Here is a 15,220-nt window from a genome sequence, read left to right on the forward strand (position 1 = left end):
GAGAAGACATCAAAACTATGAAATAACACATATGTAATCATGTATCAAGATGTGTTTAATCATGTGTTAAACATCAAAATCCACCCAAGAAAACCCAATTGAGATAGTTAGGGATGAGTTGGACCGCAGAGTGAAAACTTCCCCACTGTTCACAGACCACGTGTCTTTCTTCAATCCATCTCCACCAGCGTTACATAAGTTACTATGGTCAGAAAGGGAGTTTGTGCCAGTCCACAAGGATGAAAACATAATGGCAATACTTTGGGGCCAAAGGCTGTGTTTTCTTTCAGAGAAGCCCTATAAGCCTGGCCAGCAGGCCGACCGGGTGTGTGTCTTCTGCCTCCTGGGTGCAGTTCCTGTGGATGACAGGCAGAGGGTGAGCTTCAGTGTTAAACACCCAGTCCTCCAGAGACAGGAGATCATCTTCGGAAAACAGCAAGTACAGATACCTGTTAAACAAATGACAAAACGACAGCGGACAAAAGGAAAACTTTAACACTTTACAATAGTGTTATGGTGTTTGTAGAACAAATCAGATAAGATGTAGAGACAAAACAGGAGCCAAACACATTGAAGATGAGATATATAGTCTGTATGTACAGAAGGGCAGAGACGAAAACTAGAAACAGATAGTTGGCCAACTCTGTATCGCATTGTTAAGTTATGGTTATTACTATTTAAAAGCAGGAAAATGTTTTAAGCAAGGGCAATGATAATGGTTGATCACGTGGTTGAAATGAACGGATATAGAATGCACAGACAACGTGTGTCAGCTGTGTTCCTGGCATCACATACAGGGCGCAAGTTTTGCCTATCTGCTTTTCTTTGCTTACTTCAGTGTTTCGGCCAGAAAGAAACTCTGTTGCAGGTTGTCATGTTGGATCATATGGCTGTAGACATCGATAACACCGGAGAAACCCGTGGCTATTCTACAGTGTTGCTCCAGAGCCTGAAAAATTCACCCAAAGTACATTTGCAAACAGGAAACCATAATTTCTATTGTACATGAAGTTGGTAGGTTTTCATGCTGGGATAGTTGAGATCATCACAAATAGTATCCAACAGAATGAGAGGAAAATGTGCCACTAGATACAAATATCACTGCCAAAACCGTACAGCCTCACCTCCAGAACCTCCCAGCCCCAGTCTCTGTACTTAGGGTCATGCGTCAGTCTCCACATGTACATGTAGCTCTCCACCACCTCTGGCCTCAGGAGGTAATGCCTCTCGTTCACCCTGGGAGCTGTGGCCTCTGCTCCGTCATCGAACCGGAACACCTCTGGGCCAAGCATCGTAGCTGTTGGGTTTAAGTTTGGATTAGAATTTCAACAATGCCTTCAACAATATGTAACATTTATATTTAGCAAAAGGGATTGCTCAAATTTTAACCCATGAAGAAATGTACATATTGCATACATGCCTGCTTAGAGGTGCATATTTAATATTTTTTTATATTGTGCGTATCAGAAACAATTATTAACTGAAACAGGTTGTAGTTAAGTTTTGTGGTTTTATTGTGCAAAGCAGTATAACAAAAGAAACAAGCAAACAAAATCTTCTGTAAATGCCTCTATCTTTGTGATCAAAGTTGAGTAATGGGGTGAACAAACTCAACAGGAACTAGCAGTAACGTGTTCTGTGTAAGATAATGCTACCAACTCTGCCACCCTTTGAAACTGAAACTGTTGTTTGCAACCAGGTTATATTATAAAATATAAGACTCACCCCCTAGCAGCCATATTGGTCAACATTTTTCAATAATCATTAACTCTGCAAACTATGCCTTTAAATTAGTTATATTGTGCATTTTTCTACATTTAGAATTTGTAATAATGAGACTAATTTCATCTAAACCTTCACTCCAGGTCCTTGGATCAGTTCATAAGCTACAGACATGCATGCATATCTATAAAGACAGATGTCTGTGGACCTCAATGCATGCAGTATACAGTGCATATATAAAGTATAAAGGCTACACCCAATTGAACATTTTCAGTTTTTGCAGATTTTGTGTCTCAGTGTCAATCATTTAAATTATGATTTGTTTCCATGTATCGACACACCATAAACCACACTCTGAAGTTAGTGAAATATTTTAAAATGAAATGATATATTATCAACAGAAATAATGAATGTCAATTGGATAAGTCTTCAGTCCCTTGTAACAGCTTCTTCTCAGTTGTAACCAATCATGTTAAAATCCACACACTTAGTTAATTGTCTTCCATTAGTGTCAAATTGTAGTTATTTACATGATTTGGGCATATACTCAGCAGTTTCTCTAGGTTCCTTGAATAGGATATTAAACAGAAAAGCAAACACTCAGCCGTGAGCACCTAGCTTTTAAAGAAGTTGTTGAAAGAAAAAGATCAGCGCCTGGGTATAAAAACATTTCAATGGACTTAAATATCAATTGGAATCCAAAAACACATTAAAAGCTATAGTGAAGTGGCTAAGGAATAAAAAGGTCAAATGTTCTTGAGTGACCCAATCCGAGCACTGACAAAAATCCAATTGAAAATGTCTGGCATGACTTGAAGATTACTAATCATCAACACTCCCAGAGGAACTTGAAAGGTTTTGTAAAGAAGAGTGGTCAAATATTACTATTGCAGGTTTTTAAAGTCTGAATAAGAGTGTCTGCTTAATGACTAAATGACAGACGCACAGCAGTAATTACTGCCAACGAGCTTCCACCAAAGATTCACTCAAGGGGGCGGAGACATATCCAGTAACATTGACTGTTAGGTCTGGAAATCATTTTCAAAATGGTGGCTCTGTACGCCATCACAATGGATTTTAAATGAAACAACCCACATGCAATTGATGTGCAGACTTTCAGCTTTAATTCAAGGGGTTAAACAAAAAAAGCCTTTCAGAATTGCAACCGTTTTCATACATAGTCCCCTTATTTCAGGGGCTCAAATGTAACTGGACAAATTAACACAATCATAAATAAAATGTTCATTTTTAATACTTTGTTAGATTTTGACTTCAGCAAGTGAAATGCATGGTTGAAATCAGGTGATTGACTTGGCCATTACAGAATATTCCACTTTTTTGTCTAAAGAAATTCCTGGGTTGCTTTTGCAGTATGTTTTGGGTCATTGTCCATCTGTAAAGTGAAGCGCCGTCAATCCACTTAGCTGAGTTTGGCTAAATCTGAGCAGACATTTCAGAATACAATTCAGAATTCATCCAGCTGCTTCTGTCTTCTGTCACATCATCAACAAACATTTGTGATCCAATGCCATTGGAAGCCATGCATGCCCATGCCATCACACTGCCTCCACCGTGTTTTACAGATGATGTGGTACAGTACGCCTGTTTCACTTGTATTGAGAGCTCCTTTGACCGCATGTTGTGGGTTCACAGCAACAGCTTCCAAATGGGAATGCCAAACCTGGAATCAATTCCAGACGTTTTAACTGCTTAATTGATGAAGAAATAACAAAGGAGTAGCCCACACCTGTCCATGAAAGTGCTTTTGAGTCAATTGTCCAATTACTTTTGGTTCCTTGAAAAAGAGGGGGCTACATATTAAAGAGCTGTAATTCCTAAACACTTCCTCCTATTTGGATGTGAATACCCTCATATTAAAGCTGAGAGACTACAATTTTAGCCCATATTCTTTATTGTAACATTCAACTGTGACTTGAATACATTTTGGTAAACAGCCAAAATAACAAAACTTGTGTCACTGTCCAATTATTTCTGGACCAAACTTTATTTCCCAATAATAATAGATTCACTTAATTATGGAGTGGGGTGTGTAGATAAGCATAAAAGGCAGTGACACAACAACATATTTCAAAGGGGGTGGACACTTTCTCAATGTCTTTCTCAATAAAATCTGATTAATATCAGAAACTTAGGCTCTGCCTCCATTCAACATTTTCACTCATATTAAGTTCACAAGTGTATAAGAATCTTCCTATGACATTCTAACTGGTGCCCGTCACGTTGGCAAGGAATATGTTAGCAGGACTGCTCCTGGTTCTGCCCAGTCTGTTGACTGTAGATTCAGTAAAATGTGATGTGAAGAGAGTTTGTGTCTTACAGGGATCGTCCTGCAATGACCTGCAATTTCACTCAAGATGAATTTGACCTTTTATCGGAAGGCAACCTTTTATTGAAAGACTTCTTTTGGTTTAATATTGAAAACAAGGAGAAATGGAAGGACGTGACCATTCCAGAGGACTTAGACTTTGAAGGACGTTTGGAGAGGCTTGTTGATTTTTCAAGAGATCCTTTAGAAAATAATTATTCCATTTCCTTAACTCTTCAAGTCAAAGAACTCAGACAGAGCGACAAGGGTGACTATCGCTTCACAAAGCAACCTGACAGTGGAATCATTGTTGTCATCACCGGTCTTATGTTGACAAAGGATGGAGACAAAAACCCAAAGAACCACAAACTGACCTGCAGTACCAGCTGCGTTCTTAGTGACAACCCCAACCCCACTTTCACCTGGATCAAGAATGGACAACTGCTAACCAACCCAAAGATGCAAGGTGAAAGCCAGTATCTAAACCAGGACCGTGGTGAGGATGCAGGCACTTACACTTGTTTTGTAAAAGGCCATGGGTATCTTCACTCTCCTGCACTATGCGTCTTTGGTAACTGCTGGGATGTCACATACAAACACAAAACCTTATGTTCTTTTGAAGGAACTACTGCTGAACTCCTTTGCAATTACACACACCCCAGTGATCTAACCATCGCAGCAACAACCTGGAAAAAAAAATGGACTACACCAATCGTGTGAGTTTCCGAGGTAACAAAGAGAAAGACTGTACACTGAGAATCACAAATCTGAAAGAGAGTGACTCAGATTACTACAGATTCACATTCAAAACACAAGACGGTAGAGAGTACAATCTTCCATATGGGGTCAATCTGTCTGTCACAAATGTTAAAGTAATAATTGATCCTGCCACTGCAAAAGAGGGAGAGCTTGTTTGGATCACCTGCCAGACTAAATGTCCAAACTTCACTGAGTTCCATTTGTACAAGAACATTTTATCTGGCCCAGGAAACACCACCAAACTGCACATAAATTCTAAAGGCACTTTGATTCGAGTCAGCAAAGAGGATGCAGGGATGTACTACTGTGTTGTAAAAGGCTATGAAGAGCAACCATCCCTTGCTACTACACTATTTGTGAAATACGGTCCCAGGAACACGTCAGTGTCAGTCAGTGGCGTGGAAGCAGAGGGCAGCTCCGTGACCCTGACCTGCAGCAGTGATGCTAACCCACCAGTGACATTATACACCTGGTTCATGAAAAACGGGTCTGAAGAGAGGATCTTGGACACGCCTACTCCGACAAAAGACAAAATACAGATCATCATCCCCAGAGTCAACCCTGGAGCTGTGATCCAGTACTACTGTGAAGCTAAGCACGAGTTAGGAACTCAGAGATCTGCTTCCTTGGACTTGAACCCAGGTGGCTCTTTTCCGGTGGCTTCAGTAGTGGGGGGTGGGGGGGTGGTTGCCGTGCTGGCTGTCGTAGCTTCAGTCCTTGTCTACCATACAGTGAAGAGGAAGAGCAAGCCAGGGCGCCCAATGTCAAAGCAGGAAGAGATGCGGGAGAACGAACTGGCGTCAGATTAACCAGTAGTATTAAAAGAAGCAGTGAGGTCGGAGCTGTCACAGAGGGAGTCGATTATGCCAATTACAACACCTCACACGCGAGTGAGAACAGCTCCTATGTCTATGAAGTTATTAACAATGTCGACATAGAGGCTAATGAGTTTGAGTACATACAGGAAGACACCTACGAACCCCTTCGTAATGAGTCTCTCTCCCCTGTGTATGAAACCATCCCCAACAGAGTTTCACCATTGGACCTGGGCTAGAGTTATTTAGGCCTCATCTGTGTATTCTGCCATGGGCATAAAGAATAGACCATTGAACACTTGCTGTTAGGTCTTGCTTTCAGAGTTTTTTAAGCTACAGTACTGCTAATGCTTGTTACATTTCTTGTTTCTTCAATAACATTCCTGTCTATGGATTGAAACATATTTTTGCAAAAACCGCCAAGATTGTGCTTATGTTCCCATGTGATTGGACTGTGACAGGAATGCATGTGTATTGTTTGGTTAGGTTATGAAGATAATGTGACATTATTTTGTTATAGTTTGTTACTGTTACTACATTCTATCAAAGAAAGTATCAATTAATGTAACTTCTTCATGAATTAATTTACTTAGCGAAACTTGCATGTTTCCACCATTACCCATTCAGAATGCTATGTTTAGTTAAGGGACTGTTGAAACACTATACATAGGGTGTTATAGGGGTGACCTTTCACCTTAAAATACGTAAACAGTTTTAGTTAATGGTAATTCATTTTAAAACCATCCTCTTTCCATTTCCTATAATCTAAGTAATAAGCAGTTCACAGCTTGATCTTGGTTATATCTACACCAGAAGTCCAATTCTGAGATTTATTTTTATAGCCAATCTGTTTTAAAAAAAAGGTTTCAGAATTGGGCGGCCTGTGTGAAAGCAGAATTATTTACGTGTGCGTCTGTAGGCCTCGTGGCAGGTATGGGTAATGTTAGCAGCCAGGTCCAGTTGATGCTGCCTAGACCCTGGGCCGCCGTGTTCAGCCCCAATCCCAATCATCCCTCCAGAGAAGCAGGCTAGATGATCCATCCTATGATCCAGGACGCCCCCTCGCCACTCAGCTACATAGGTCAGGCCACCAGGGGACCTCTGGACCAGGTTCTTGTCTATGGCCTAATGACAGGTTACAGAAGAAGGCGATCATTACAAAACAACATTTCCTCTTCCTATTTTGTTGGGTTTCTCTTGTCCTTTTGCTTTACCAATTTGCTTATCCACAGTGAGAAATGACATGTTGATATTATTATTAGAGAATTTGACCATGCACATGTACCTCCAGAGCATCATAGTACATCTTTTTAGCCTCTTCATCGGTCCGGTCTGACATCAGGTATGATTTGATGAGATACTCATAAAAGCTGTCTCCAAGGGCCCCAATGGAGACAAAGTCTGAAGTGAGTCACAGAGTGAATCGGAAATCAGCATGTGTTTAGGAACTTCTTCCATTTGGACATTTGAAAACAAGAGGGTCACCACAAGCAAATTTATTCTACAATATGTGATATGAATGAATATGAAATGAAGAATTACTTTACGTAAACTGGACACTTACGCTGCTCCCAATTTCCGCTGACTGGATTAAGAGCATTTGGGTAGAGGCCATGTGGCTTGTCCAGCTGATTCAGGTGCTTTCGAATGTTCATAACCTGAGAGCATAAAAGAGGGAGAGGGAGGGGAAAGTCGTGGGTCAGTTGGTAAAGCATTGCGCTTGCTTTGCCAGTGTTGTGGGTTTGATTCCCATGGGGGACCAGAACGAAGAGAAATGATTCACTCACTGTGGAAAGTGGCTCTGGATGACAATGTGTGCTAAATGACTTACAAGTAAAATAGCATTCAAATAATAGTAAAGGTTAAAGGTCGGGTTTACAGTTGTGTCACTTGCCTTCTCAATGTAAATTGAATCTTTGGTGAGTTCTGACAGATGAACAAACTCCAGATGCAGGGTTCCAACCTCTGCTAGAACACTGCTCCTTCGCAGGTCCCCCCCCGGTGCCCGCCTGGAGTCACTACCATGGGAATAGACAAAATCATTCATTACTAATTAACTTTGTATAAGCAACGAAAAACAACGTACATATTTTTTTTAACCCGAAAAATCTGTGCAGTCCAGATTATTCTACTCCTTTAATGGCAACATGTTTTATTACATTTAAAGCACTTATCACAATAGTAATTTGCAGGTTACATTTGCGAAATTTAAATGAGATCCATACGTTATAGTATAATACTTCCTCAGCAAAGACACTGAATGCCATTCTCTCCAATATACATGTATCAGCGGCTGGAGCATGGTAGTAGTCTCGCATGCTTATATCGGTCTTATTTGAGACAGCAGTAATTATATGTGGTAAGCGCTTATGAAAATTTGATCACCAAGAACAATAACTTCTAACTGATAAGACTTGATTGGGTGGAACTGATCATGAATGACTGGTGTTGATTGAACAGAAGTACTATCCTCTTTTTGTTCAGTTTTCAGCTTCCTCTATTCCTCATTCACTTCCATAATGTCCTATATTTAGATACTGGAGAGGGGGGGGTAGGCTGCCTTTACCCACTCAGAACCTCTGTCATTCCCAGACACCTGACACATCAATCCCAGACAAAGCTTTGATTGACAGCAAGGGAAAAGGCTATGGACAGGCTGTCAAGATGTCAGAGCTCTAGCTTAGCTTCCCCTTCTTTTAATGGCCATGGCCAACTGCTTCTCACCTCACTCACTTCACACCTACTTTCCCTAGGGTCAAGAAGAGAGAGTTGGGCCACAAGGAAAAACTGATTATGATGACTCTCACTACTGCAGTGGAAATCTCTCTCTGAACCAATATCCCCTCCACAGTGATTTTAATAGCATTACCGTCATTTTAACTCAATGAACCTTTTAATAATACATTAAGATTTTGTCTAACCAAAAATTTTAACAGGCAACATTGTGTCTGTACACGTTTACCAGAATCGGTTCAGCAGAAAAGGTACACAAATAATTTGAATGTTGTCTTTTCCACATCGTTTCAACCAGAAAGATGTAGTTTCAACATCTTATACAAATAATGCAGGCCGTGACTGGTCGGGTCAGGTCCCGACCTAACCAAATGAAAATGCTGCCTACCCAGCCAGGTTAACAACTCCATGTGGGATACCGGTGGGTGTGTTGAACGCTGGAAGCAGCTTCCTCCCCAGCTCTACTGCTTTCCTCTTAAACACCTGGAGGGACAAGGCAGCTGTTCAGTTGAGTTGAGTTGACTCAGTTCAGATGAGTTGAGACAGTTCAGTTGAGTTGACACAGTTGATTCAGTGGAGTATTTCACCTGTCAGGGAGTTGGTATAGGCCAGTTATTGTTTCCTGGTCTGCATGGTCCCTAAGTAAATGTGGCTAATGATTTTCCTTGGTGGATTCAGGTGGAGCATACAAGTTATACCTATTGATGCACATCTTGCATAAATCCACAGGTGTATCTTGATAAACTAACAAACTACTCCAGTCTGACATGACATTTTCTACTAACTCAATTTTATGAATGGGAATACTGCAGCCAGCAACCACAAGCATGCAAAAATGTCTGCAGGATCCTATGAAAATGGGGCTATGATCATGAGGATAATGTTTTTCTTCGCTCATTTATGTAAAGACCAAATAATAATTTTCTCTCCTTACAGTTATTTAAAGCTTGAACATGTCCTTGATATAGCACATAGGCTGTATTCACATCCAAACCTGAGGGCATGATCTCATAATGAAAAGAGTCCACGATGAGGTAGGCACCTGACGGTCATGTTGCCATGGTTATCTGAAAATACAGTATACACAGTCTCACTGTGCATAACCATAGAAGCAAAGCTTGTGGAGAGCTGTACACGATTCTGAATATCACCCCGACATTGATAAAATACTCCATGTATCAAGCGTCTTATAACAGGAGGGTTGCAGAACTGATCCTGAATATGTCCTACCGCTCTTAGAAGCTTGACGCAGACAGTTAGAGAACTGTTCAGTCTGAATAAACACAGGGGGAACCTAAACATTCCTCTTCTTAACTACGTCATGTTCCCAGCTGTGGAAACTCACCAAAATGAATCACCTTCGATAGATTTATGCTATGACAGAGGCAACCTTGACCAGAGAAAGAAAGCATAGATCGTGGATACATTCTGGAACTCAATCAACCTACGTGCTGTCAGTAGCGTACGCAGTATTTATGGAACACATAAATTTGCCACCGATCAATGAATTTTACTGTACGTTTTGCACACGGCTAAAATGTTTATGGCCCACTTGTATTGATTCTAGGATTGGTCACATTCTCAGGCCAGAGAATGTAGATTGATCATCCTGAACACGGATCTATATTAGGCCTCTTAATGCTGGAAAAAACATGTCCCCTGAGAAATACCTTGTTAAGAAATGTGCAACTGTGTTGAATGAACGATGATGGACGGACCTCACCTCCTCTCCAGTTAGGTAGTAGGCAGAAAGCAGGCCACCCACATAACGGATATTCACCTCAAACAGAGATGCCTCTCCGCCCTGTTTGAGAGAGATATCATTTCATTACAGACAAGGGAAACTTTTTATTCTGTCTGATGAGCTGTCAGGGGGTCGGGCTGAGAATCTCTCCAGGGTGATTTAGGGAGGTTTTTCATTTGTCTCAGTGTGGCACAATCTCCCAGCCTGTCCCCCCGATTGATATGCAGGTCCAGTGTTCTCAGTGTGATGGCCCAATCCAACTGTCCAATTCCGACCTGTCTGCATGCTGTTTGGAACTAGACATAAACAGTCATAGTGGCCTATGCACATTATATCCCCATGCTGGCAAACTTAATCAGTTATAATAAGGTTTAAATTGCCCACTTACTACATTTAGCTTCAGGTTGTTTTCCACCCACTCCTTGGCCTCCTGATACTCATCATCAAGTCCCATGATGTAGAGGGTATCCAGAGAGTCAATGATGGAGGCACCTTTTAAGCCACCTGTGATACCAAACACATCTATCTTCATATGGACTGTACTGCAAACCAGGCAAATTTACAGCACAAGGGGTAAATACACTGGAGACATTGGAAAATACAGCAGGGACATTGGTCAATACACTATAGACCTTGATTCACCTGTTTACTCACCAAATGTCCTGTCGTCATTGCCATTCTTAGAGAGTGGTCGCAGCTCATTCTCACCCCAGGCATATCGTTTATAGCTGTCCCAAGCAAATTTCATCATCTGGAACAAAACCAAAATATCACTGGAATCAAGCTCTACTATTTACATACACTGAACAAAATTATAAATGCAACACTTCTGTTTTTGCCCCCATTTATCATGAGCTGAACTCAACTGAACTAAGACTTTCACTACGTCCTGGGCTGGTGTGGTTACATGTGATCTGCAGTTGTTAGGCCAGTTGGATGTTCTGAAACGCCTTTGGAGACGGCTTATGGTAGAAAAATTTACATTAAATTCACGGGCAACAACTCTGGTGGACATTCCTGCAGTCAGAATGGCATTTGCACGCTCCCTCAAAACCTGCGACATCTGTGGCATTGTGCTGTGTGATGGAACTGCACATTTTAGAATGGCCTTTTATTGTGGCCAGCCTAAGGCACACCTGTGCAATAATCATGCTGTCTTATCAGCATCTTGATATGCCACACCTGTGAGGTGGATGGATTATCTCAGCAAAGGGGAAGTGCTCATTAACACAGATTTAGACAGATTTGTGAACAATATTTGAGAGAAATAGGCCTTTTGTGTACATAGAGAAAGTCTTAGATACTTGAGTTCAGCTCATGATAAATGGGGGCAAAAACAATTGTTGCGTTTATAATTTTGTTCAGTGTATTTCAAGGGTTAATAATTCACTAGATTCAACCCTATAAATAGCTTCTACAGTCAAAATTCAACATATATTTCCAAGCATTCCATAATCTCCATGAAGAGATAATTTAATTTTGAAAGAGAGGGTAGAGCTCTTTTTCAGGTTCAACTTCATTGCAATGAAAGTGCTCTCCGGTTACATGATCATCCATTTGAAGATTTACCAGCTGAATGTCCCACCTTTCAAACAAATCATTGGTTTAGAAGATAAAATCTGATTACAGCCTATTAAAACAGAGAGCAGTGCATCCCCCTCCCAAAATTACCTTCAGAGCACAGTAACTTCATTTCGATTGGGATTGGTGGTGATGTCTAAGACAAGTTGAGATATTTTTTTTAGAACGGTGTGGAGGTACTTAATTTCAACGAGGCGTTAATGTGACCGGAGTGCACCAGTAACGCGTATGGACCCAGAACCCCTGTCAAATTATGCAACTCTTTGGTTCTGAGTAAACTGAGATTAGACATGCCCTGGCCAGTAAGAAGCCACGTAGACCAGTTGGCTAAGTCAGGGTTGCAGACACTGGGGACCAGTACAAAGAAAATATTTTAAAAGTATGCACAGACTACAGTAAGTAAGTCTGGATAGGAGTTTCTGATAAATGGCTTAAATATCAAATGCGGCGGTGCCTCTGCTTTTTCAGGTGCCTGTCAGTCCCCAACCAGGTCCGGGAGTGACATTATAAGCAGGATGTGCACTACCAAGTCTTAATGATCTCTTCTTACAGATTTATCTAACCAATAGGTTTTAAGAAAATGGCATTTGGTTAAAAACAGAAGTGGCAGTACTTCTGTAGGTCGAGCTTTAGGCTTTCTGTGTGAGACAGGTGGACAGAGAATGTAAAGAGATTAACTGTAAAGATTGTGTTGCTTCATTCATTCAAACAGCATTGTTGGTGAGGAAGAAAGATGGGCCTATTCATGGTCTTTCAAAGGAAAAGCCTGGGAGTGGCTTCTGTAATCAAGATGACATATTGTTGCTTGGATAGTTCTGAATCATCTAACTTGACAATAATGTATCAGATTACACAGTTATACTTTATTTTGGGAGTCCCAATTTCCAACTGTAGATGTTCTATAGATAGTTTTTTGATTTGTATTACTATCAGTTGATAAGTTACTGCTTGCTAAGATTAAGGTTAAGTTTAGAATAAGGTTTAGGGTAAGAGTTAAGGTAAGGGATAGGATATAGGTACGGGTAGGTAGATGGTTAAAATGTTACAGGTAGTCAATAGACAATTACAGAATCTACAGGCACACTTTTGGGACTCTCAAAATATAGTGTTACCGATTATACATATTTTCTCCTTAAACAGTACAAAACTACTAAAGAAACATTGAAATGAAACTTGTGGAAAACTGTGTGTAATGGAAGGGTGCTTAGGTGTCAATGTAATTTTAGACATTGTATGTATGTTCTGATGGTTGAATGAATGAATGAAAGCTCACAAACTGAAATTTGCAATTGATCCTGAGTGTGGGGAGTTCTTTTTCTCATTCACGGAGTTCCACACCGTGAATATCCTAATCAGACCACATATATATCAGACCGCAATATTCTCCCTGCTAAAAAGAGATGGACACAAAAAATACAAGTAAGACCAATCTCTGGCAGAATAAGTTTTGAAAAATAATTATTACACATTCACACACACAACTCAGCCAGAACAAACCAAACCACAAAACACAGCCAGAACAAACCTAACCACAAAACAGAACCAAAACGAACCTAACCACAAAACATGGCTCATTTTCTGCCATTAGTTTTTTTTAGCTAGGTGTTTTTGAATTGGTGTGAGAAAAAAAAACATTATTTTCTTGCCTCTACCACTACATAACAGTTGTTGAGCTTTAGCTTGGTTGACACCCGACTTGAAGTCTTCTAAGACCGATGGATGTGTCAAAAGATCTAGCAACATAAGAATTCAGTTTGAGTTGTCCATCAATGAAAGCAGCAGCTTTAGAACAGGTGCTTGTCGCTTTTTATACTAGTTTTGTTGCCTACCATGTAACCAACGACCTGGAAGAGTTAGGCTTAATTGCCTTGCCCAGACTGAATGACAGATTGCACCTAAATCAACCTTTAGATTATTGCACTATTCCCACATGCTGATTAATTAATGAATTTTCAAATACTGCCAAGTTGTATTGCGTCATGCATTGACAATGAGGTGCCACTGCCGTTTTTTAAATCTGGGGATGTGCTTGAGTATAACATTCAAAATACATTCTAATTAATTTAAAAGGGTGAATCCTGGATTATGGCTATAATGAGGCTCCGATTTTGTTTCTGCCAATAATTGTTATTTTCTAAAAGACATTGCAATCTTTAAAGCTCTCCAAGAACAGGGTTGGGCAGCAGGATCAGCATCCTGCCTCCGCACAAACCTGGAAGCGCAAATACATTTTCTTAAACTAAATACTAATATCCATAGGCCTAGCACCAGCAATTACCTCTTTCACTTTCTCCCGACGCTCCTGAGATTTGGGATCGCTAGGCTTTCCATAATTGGCACCATATGGCGCAACGCAATTCCTCACTCTCACCGGTGAACGAGAGAGAATCGACACCACGGCTCCTGCATTAACTTTGTTGTTCACTTGACCTTGATGTTCCGTTGAAACTTTGGCTTGACTCCTTGCGTTAATACTTTGTTCATGTTTCACATTAAAAGACGAACGTTGGAATTTTGAACGTAGCCCTCCAATATCCAACGGAGGGGATTCAATGAGCGAATAATATCCAATGGGTGAGATGGACTGTACACTTTCTCCATTCATAGAGTCCGTGTTAAATGTCGACCCGTCCAAATTCGTTTGAAAAATACGTTTTAAACGAGTTGTTTCGGGGAAAAATAACAAAGCTCCAAACCCCAAACCTCCGAGAAATAACAGGAATATAAATATTTGAAGTAATGATAAACGAAACGCCACGACTGAAGTTTTACCTGCGAGCATTTTGAAAACCATCTCGTATCACTCACTCACTCACTACCGCTACATTGCTGAAAATGAATAGTGAATAGTTTTTCTTTAAGTAGGCCTACACTGTTTTAGCTCTTAGACGCTGTGCGCACGCCAGCGAGAATTCTTCCCAGTCACAGAATAACCTACAAAGGGAGCAGTAGTCTGTTATGGCGAATATGATTTTATAAACGTTGAAGCGGAGGGGTGGGGGCAGGGACTCTTCTAGGGGATGCAAAAGCTTTAACTGGCAGCTAGTTAAGTGTGCACAGGAGCGGGTGACATGTTTCAGCGGTTAAATGGAATAAGCAGAGGTCTTAATGGTGAGTTGCAGTTTGGTGGAATAAACAGAGGTCCTAACGGTGAGTTGAAGTACTCCAAACGTGAAATAGCCTTTGGCGTTTTTATATGTAAAACATTGGTGGGGCACAAACCATTTCAAAATATAGGATACATACCAGTAAAGCTACAAAACTCCCTCTTGCTATGTGTTTATTTAACATACCAGTAAAGCTACAAAACTCTCTGTTGCTATATGTGTTAATGTAACTCATCAACAAACAACGTGGCTCCACAAACAACGACAGAGTGGCTTGCTTCTACCAGGTTTTGTAGTACACATACGGGTGAGAGAGAGATACCTTCTTGAGTAATTGCTCTCCTTTTCTCTCATACACATGTAAAATTACCATTGTCACATTTACAAACCTAAATTAGGAATGCAACCAAGGTCAGAACCAATGTTCCTACAG

The 15,220-nt window shown here is 40.6% G+C and overlaps 1 protein-coding gene and 1 long non-coding RNA gene across 8 annotated transcripts in view; one reads left to right on the plus strand and one right to left on the minus strand.

Moving 5' to 3' along the window:
- Window positions 1–15,220, minus strand: part of LOC105012565 (mannosyl-oligosaccharide 1,2-alpha-mannosidase IC) — a 15,479-nt gene continuing 259 nt past the window's right edge. The window contains exons 1-12 of one of the 6 annotated variants that reach the window (XM_013135592.4): window positions 13,959–14,569; window positions 10,754–10,850; window positions 10,488–10,603; window positions 10,079–10,159; window positions 8,744–8,838; window positions 7,517–7,640; window positions 7,187–7,280; window positions 6,908–7,023; window positions 6,528–6,747; window positions 1,125–1,297; window positions 834–949; window positions 1–356 (exon numbers count right to left, since the gene is read on the minus strand). In XM_013135592.4, coding sequence (XP_012991046.3) covers window positions 287–356; window positions 834–949; window positions 1,125–1,297; window positions 6,528–6,747; window positions 6,908–7,023; window positions 7,187–7,280; window positions 7,517–7,640; window positions 8,744–8,838; window positions 10,079–10,159; window positions 10,488–10,603; window positions 10,754–10,850; window positions 13,959–14,474 — 1,818 coding nt within the window. In that variant the 5' untranslated portion in view covers window positions 14,475–14,569 and the 3' untranslated portion in view covers window positions 1–286. Of the gene's footprint in view, window positions 450–833; window positions 950–1,124; window positions 1,298–6,527; window positions 6,748–6,907; window positions 7,024–7,186; window positions 7,281–7,516; window positions 7,641–8,743; window positions 8,839–9,349; window positions 9,423–9,700; window positions 9,746–10,078; window positions 10,160–10,487; window positions 10,604–10,753; window positions 10,851–10,965; window positions 11,112–13,958; window positions 14,570–15,220 lie in introns of those variants that run through there. The other 5 variants (XM_013135591.4, XM_029122849.2, XM_010873490.4 and 2 more) reach the window with 5 other exon arrangements.
- The window catches only part of LOC105012567, a 6,275-nt gene continuing 5,677 nt past the window's right edge, over window positions 14,623–15,220 (plus strand). The window contains exon 1 of one of the 2 annotated variants that reach the window (XR_003782317.1): window positions 14,623–14,830. This is a non-coding gene — a long non-coding RNA (uncharacterized LOC105012567). The remainder of the gene's footprint in view (window positions 14,831–15,220) is intronic. The other variant, XR_828167.3, reaches the window with a different exon arrangement.

Source organism: Esox lucius, chromosome 10 (genome assembly GCF_011004845.1).
Source record: "Esox lucius isolate fEsoLuc1 chromosome 10, fEsoLuc1.pri, whole genome shotgun sequence".
Classification (NCBI taxonomy): Eukaryota; Metazoa; Chordata; class Actinopteri; order Esociformes; family Esocidae; genus Esox; species Esox lucius.